Source organism: Acanthaster planci, linkage group LG08, assembly GCF_054643075.1.
Source record: "Acanthaster planci isolate LZ-2023a linkage group LG08, COTS_SCS, whole genome shotgun sequence".
NCBI lineage: Eukaryota > Metazoa > Echinodermata > Asteroidea > Valvatida > Acanthasteridae > Acanthaster > Acanthaster planci.
In genome coordinates this window covers 2,911,945-2,919,021 of record NC_141784.1, presented here as the reverse complement: position 1 = coordinate 2,919,021, position 7,077 = coordinate 2,911,945, and the positions used below count along the sequence as shown (strand labels likewise).

At 41.2% G+C, this 7,077-nt stretch overlaps 1 protein-coding gene across 1 annotated transcript in view; it reads right to left on the bottom strand.

Moving 5' to 3' along the window:
- Positions 1-4,442: 4,442 nt before the first annotated feature.
- The window catches only part of LOC110976011 (myc box-dependent-interacting protein 1-like), a 28,117-nt gene continuing 25,482 nt past the window's right edge, over positions 4,443-7,077 (bottom strand). Inside the window, exon 11 of the mRNA XM_022228919.2 lies at positions 4,443-6,843. Coding sequence (XP_022084611.1) covers positions 6,763-6,843 — 81 coding nt within the window. The 3' untranslated portion in view covers positions 4,443-6,762. The remainder of the gene's footprint in view (positions 6,844-7,077) is intronic.

Below are 7,077 nucleotides of genomic sequence, written 5' to 3'. Positions count from 1 at the left end.
GGGTTCCCGTCCTCAGAGCACAAGAGTTTTGTCTCACTAGGATAGGCTCCAGTAAACCTTTGGTGCACTCGTAACTAAATTAGCCTCAGAGACACCATGGAGACGCCAGCAACACATAACGTGTATAGACCTGGAAATGAGTGCCTTGTGTTGTGATGGTAATCTGCCTATTCAAGACAAACTAGTCAAGCATGCAGCGCTTGCACGTGGTTGAAGCTGCCCGTAGGAATACATGCAATCACGGTCCACACGTGGTGATATTATTTACATTTAGCGCAATGATCCAGTCTGGTGGGTGAAAAAGGTCTACACACATTTTGCTTCATCAGTGTTAACACGGGAAGCATTTTCTATATTTCGTAGGAGAGTTAATAATGTGAGATATTTTAACACTTTGCGAATTATTCTTTTGATTTTGTTGCGCCTAGCCATAGTTTACAGGCTATAACAGGTCTATAATGCACTGGCCGCATTGATAGGGAAACTTCATGAGCGGGTGAATTCTGGTAGAATGTTAGTTCAATTTCTAACGCACGCAAAGATACCATGCACCGCGCATGCGCCTAACTGTGAGGCCAATCAGAACGCAAGACAGACTCATCCCGCTGGTGAATGACGACCAAAAAAATCAGAGGCTTTGGGGCTGTTCACGTCATTCACAGACTCAGGTCCCCAAGTATTATTTAGAGCAACATGTAGCTTGTACTATCAAAAGAGGTTCGTACGGAGTGCATCCGGGTTCTGCGACCATATGTAAGCACTGAATCGGATGCCGTGCGGTTTTACAGAGATACAGTACAGTCATTCACAAAACTGCCAAGCAAAAACAAGTTACAGGCAAGCTTGGCGGGTGATTGCGTTCACAATATCTTTCCTCCCTTATTCTCAGACCCAATTGTTACCAAACATCTAAAAGCCTCTCAACTTTAAGGATTCTTCATAGTTTTCTTATTACGGAGATTAAAAAAAAAAAAAAGCAGCCAAGTGAACAAACAGTACAAATCGTTGATAAGACTACAATAAAAATTCCAAATCAGGAGTTACTTTTGTACTAATGTAAATACAATGTTCTGCTTAATGTTCTTATCACTACATCACTACTAAGTAGTCAACTACTATTAAGCAGCACAAGATTAAAAAAAATTAGAACTGATGCAGATGAAACAAGAAAAGTCGGTCATCCAGACAAGCCAAATCTTAAAGCATTTAAAACAGTTCCAGCTACATACAGTATAAATCAATGTAAATCATGTCGACAGCTGATTAAAATAATTTCAGAATCATACACAAGTACCATAGAGTAACACACAGCACACAAGAAAAAAAAGGAGGGAAGTACAGTACTAGCTTAGGGGAAAATAAAGGCACTTTTTTACATGAAGTGCATTTGGACAATCTGTCGTACCGCACGACAGATATTGCATTAAACAAATCAAGCTTATAAACAAAAAGATACATGTAGTATCTCTATACAACAGCCATGTCTGTCAGCTTTTAATATTGCGGCAGTAACTTCATCACATTTCACCACCCATACCTTTTTTCATACAGCTAAACATACACATGCACATTTTCAATGCACGATAACATATACATGCACATTTTCAATGCACGATTCAAATGACTATAAGGGTAAAATAATATGAAAATACACTATGGCTACGAGTAGGCCAAAAGAAAAAATCCTTCTTTGTAAAATCCTAAACCAAATAACTACGGGATTATAACCCCCTGAAGACCTTTAGGGAGAAAAAATTACATAGCATACGTAATATTTACCAGCGTCCTGCCCTTGAATTAAAAAAAAAATGAGGAGGGGGGGTCTCCCACATCAAAATTTACTCTACTTGAAACTTCAAAAGTCACTGGTGTTTCCTTCTGTATCGTCAACTAACAAGTTTTCTTGAAATCATCATGTGATGTCAGTTACATGTATAATGCTCAAGCAAGCATCAGCTAAAGGAGACATGTCCAGCAAATCTTTGGTAGCCGCTGATTTCCCTTTTTATGATTTTCCAAGCACAGATGGTTAATTCCCGCTGTAAGGCGTGGTCACGTGGTGCACTCGATCCTGTTTAGTTTATCCCCATACCCAAAACCCCCGTCGACATTTTTTTGCCAAATGGGTGGACGTTGCTACTGAAGGCTACAAACCGACAATTGTTCTCAATGAAAACCATCTGCAAGTTAGCCTGGATATTCCTGATGTATTACTCAGACATGTCAGACTCAGAGACAACCCTGTGCCTTGATACACATGCCTGGATATCCCATGACCTTGGTCGGTGTGGACTTCAATATTTTGCATGTATGTACTGCATGCTGTGTTAACACCTAGTGACAGGAAGACCAAATCAGGATTCAGAAAGCCTGTAAATCTCACAGGGACCAATGAGATATCAGAAGCTTTGAGGGCATGGTCTAGTCCGGCCCATTACATGCGTTGGGTTCCCAACCTTGCTTGTGAGCTGGTCTGTAGTACTAGTGCATTGCTTCTTGTACTTGGCAGCTGTACAGCTCACTCCAATGTAATTTGAATCCACATACCATCATGATCTCAGAAATAAAAAAAAGTCTTCCATTTTGGCACCCAAGAAACATGGAAATTAGTCCACTTTGACAACATACATGTAATTACCTGCCCAGATACACCAAAGAAGATTTCAAGTCTCTGTGCAGTGAAAACCGGGACCAAGAAAATTAAATAAAGCAAAACAGAAAGTAATGCCCCAGCAAGTACAATATCTGCATCAAATCCTAACCTAGGACCTACTTCATAATAACCACAATAAAGCAAGACATTGTTAAATCATATAAAAAGCTTGAACATGTTAAAAAGTCTAAATTTATACACAATATATCTTATGTACATATATGCAATGAGACACTTTGGAAATTCCTGGGACCTGCGAACACACACTGGTGCATTTTAGAGCAAGTTTTTAAAGACCAGACGGTTGACCTATGATTGGTTTGGGATGAACTTTTCCTTTTTCTAGTACACCGATTCGGCGTATGACCCTCAGTCAGTGAGCAAAGTTTATGCACAACTGTTCTCTAAGAGCTACCGTTTGGGTTTGTGATCTGTCAAACCATGGCAATGTTGAGAGTGTGTATGAAATTTTGTGATCTGTCAAACCATGGCAATGTTGAGAGTGTGTATGAAATTGAGGGATTTAGCCGAGACCATCACAAACCATGCACATTCACAAGCTGTTCAAAAAGAACTGTGGAAAAAGCATTCTGATCACAGTTCATCTTGGAACTTGTGACTGGTCTTGTGAAAGTACTTGACTATAGCCCTGCATGAAATGCCATGCAAAAATGTTGGGAATTGCAGAAGGAGTTTTTAAAAAGAAAAAGAAAAAAAAGATGTCTCCTAGTTTGCTTTGCAAAATTCACAGGAGCGGATCTATGCAAAAAAAAAAAAACCAAAGAAAAAAAAACAAACCAAAACTGATCCAGTGTAACAGTAATTCCAAACAGTTGAGCCTCCAAGCTCCACTCCAACTACAGTACCCATCCTGTATTCCAAACCCTCCAAGCTCAAAATCCCCAATACACACTGTGGTAAAACCAGCTCTTGGTAACAAACATGTATGTAATAGTGAGACCAAACTCAGGTGACTCGTCCAACCACCGTAAAGCTAGTCAGACCTGACCTGCACCACTCACAGTGTATGATTACACTTGCTGGTCTCCATTCCCCCGTCGTCAAAGGTGTGAACACTTTAGTCCTCGTGGATTATCCTTCGCAAAGCCTCTGTGAGGGAAAATAACTTGAGAGGCTTTGATGATCGGAGTGGAAGTGAATTTGTTTTTTTCAGTGCTAAGCCCCCATACTGTCCCAGAACCTCTCATTTTTTTCCTACAACCGGAAATGGATTCGGGTTCCTGTAGTAATCAATGAGAAAACCCAAGAGATGTCCAGTCTCCTCGCTGGCAACTAGTAACAAGTACTTCGATAAGTTATCTTTCTTGAGCAGAAGCCTTCCCCTCCCCCTCATTGGTTGCAAAGAGCCATGCTGGTCAAGAGCGTTCATTTTGCTGGTAGCGATGGGGGCCGTAAAGCGTGCATTTCAAAGTTACTTGTGAACCAGCGAAGTGCAGTTCCGACCAATGGAGCCTCCTGTGCCAGGAAAATTGCGCCCTCTCGGTCCAGCCCAGGGCTCATAGGCTTAGAATCATCTGCATCCAGTTAGGTACATGTACATGTAATTACTGCTCAACACAGAACTTTTACATGTGATGATCTGCGCATACTGGCTCTGATACCAGCAAATGGAAAAAAGCCAGATGCTTAGTGCAATCGTGTAACTTGGTTGAAATTTACGAGGAGGCACAGGGGAGGGGGCACAGAGGAGGGGGAACAGGGGAGGGGGCACAGGGGAGGGGGCACAGGGGAGGGGGCACAGGGGAGGGGGAACAGGGGAAGGGGAACAGGGGAGGGGGAACAAGGGATGGGGCACAGGGGAGGGGGAACAGGGGAGGGGGAACAGGGGAGGCGACAAACATTTCTTAAGGTGTCACTTAAAGCAAATGAACTGCAGCTTTCATGTAGCCTGAGCACTTATTTGAATTTCAAATGGTGTTGGGATGGGGCTTGGGACAGGGGCTTCTGCTGTGGGGAGACCTCCTCTGTGGATGTCTCTAGCTTGGTGCAATGTTCCTTTATTTTCCTTAGCCTAGAAATCTCTTGTGGAAGTTTAGAAACACTTTCCACCATTTTCCCACAACTGCAGGAAGCCTGGATTACTAAAAACTGCTCTTTTGCACCCAATCTCCAGCACAAATGCAGTACTCACATTGCGGCAATGAAAGGATATTACATTTCTCATCTTAAACAAATTGCCTCATTTTTTTTTTGGTACAAGAAAAAGTACTTTTGGATCAGCATACAGTTTTCTGTGGCAGGAATTAATTACATGTAACACACACATTGTTTCTACTTCAGTCATTCTAACCAGAGGGGTAATGTGTTAGCAGTTGTACCCAGAAAATTAATTTTGTACATTCAGATTAGCTTTAAACCAAGTAGTTACTCTTGCTTACAAATGCAAGTTAAACCATCAAGCACATGTCATATCGATGAACGGTGTGAGTGGGAAAAATACCGATGCATAACAATGATGCACAAGTATGATGTGCATCAATTACAACTTGAGTAGAGACTAACCCAGCAAACTGCATTATCAAAGACCGACATGCATAATCATCGATATCTTAGGCATGGAACAGTGAAAATGGCAGGTTCTTTGAATGCATTGATAAGGACAAATATGTTTCTTCAATAATAATGTTTGTAGTTGCATACAGGTACACAAATTACAGATTTGTACACAGTCATGAAAACAGACTATAATCCAACCACTTTGAAATACAGTGGATTGGGTTTTACTGCCACAATACCAACATGGCAGGATTTTTTGGTTACTAACTGCCAGGATCCCTCCTACCACATCCCCCCTTCTATCCCGTGGGCATCTGACCCCACTGCATTCAGCCAATCAGACGCCCAATTTCAGTGATATTGCCAATGATTGGCTGTTGACAACTAGCAGGTGGTGCTTCTCTAAAAGATTTGCCCATGTTGCCAATGATTCATAAGTTCATCATAAAAAACAATACATCACACGTGGACTGCTGTCAAGACCATGCATATCATTTGCATTAATATTAATGAGGTATTTTAGTCTTGGTAAGCATTTAAAAAAAAGTTTGATTTTTGCCATAACTCCTAGAAATACTGTCTCATACATGACAAAAAAAAGTACTTCCTTTGGGTCTGGGTCATAATAAGATCGCTTTGTACTTGATTAGAAGTTAATGAAAGCAACAAGTGCATTGTACATCTTCTAGATCACTATCTTCAGACAAACGTTCTTTAAATTTTCAAGAAAACTGAAAAATATGAACAATGGAACGGAACATATATCGTGGGTCAACAAAGTGGAAGGGTTTGTCAGGACATCAAGTTGAAGCAAATAAAGTCACAGCTTCAGGAAGAGAGTGAATCATTAGTGTTGTCATATCAACCCTGAATGAGCTGGGGGGGGTGCCCCTTGACATTTTCTTCGATATTATATAAATGGAATTTTTTTTGTGCCAAGCCTTCAGAGTTTTGCCAGTGATGTCTTCCAATAACTTTGACACCAGTTTAATGAAAATCGGACGTACTGTTCTTGCAAAATTTCATTCAGAGACAGGTCAGGCAAAAATGCAAATTTTTTCCCACTGACGGGCTTTATGGCTCAGTAGCTGGTGCGTATGAGTCCATGAATTCTAAACAAACGTAATAGAACCCTTTGTCAGAATGAATGGAGACACGACAGATGTACTCAGAATGAATGTCTCTACATGCATGCCAAAGATTTAAAAGAGATCGAACAGCTGAGACCTAAGAGATGGTCTACACAGCTCAGTTCTCTTCAGGTCAAATTATGACATTTGTCCATTTTGTTCCTGGCAGGCTTGTGTAGTTCAAATTTTTCATTCACGGCCTAGAGATCTTGTGAAATTTTAAGCAAGTAACACGGACAACACCATCCTCTGTGACTCCACATTGTTTGGAGGTGGAGAAAAAAAAAGCTACTGACTATTCATACTGAAGAGGCATCAGATCTACGAACCCTGTTCTGGAGGCTTTTGGCAGCGGAGAGCTCGTCCAAGGCTGCATGATATCGTGGCGAACCATTATCCTCCATTCAAGATTTTAAGGGGAGAAAAAAATATGACAACCCCCCAAAAAAGAAGAAGCTTCGCTCAGAGTCGCACAGTGAAGTTCTCCGGGAAGACGCCTTTGGATCCATCGGATGTCTTGATTCCAAGCGACCATCCCTCATCCTACCAAGGAAATAAAGTTAATCAGAACACTTGTCAAACCCTGATCTGAAGATTTCAGTTCTGCGGGAGAAAGAGGAAGAAAATCATACAAAGGGACGTTCGGTGGTCAAGACATCACAAGTTTCACATAAGTTTTTAGTTGTATTGACGTCCAGTTTTGTTAATAACACATTTCCTTCACCCTGGGACTCAACTTGTACACTTGCCTGCAATCTCTTCTGTGTGCTATCTAGA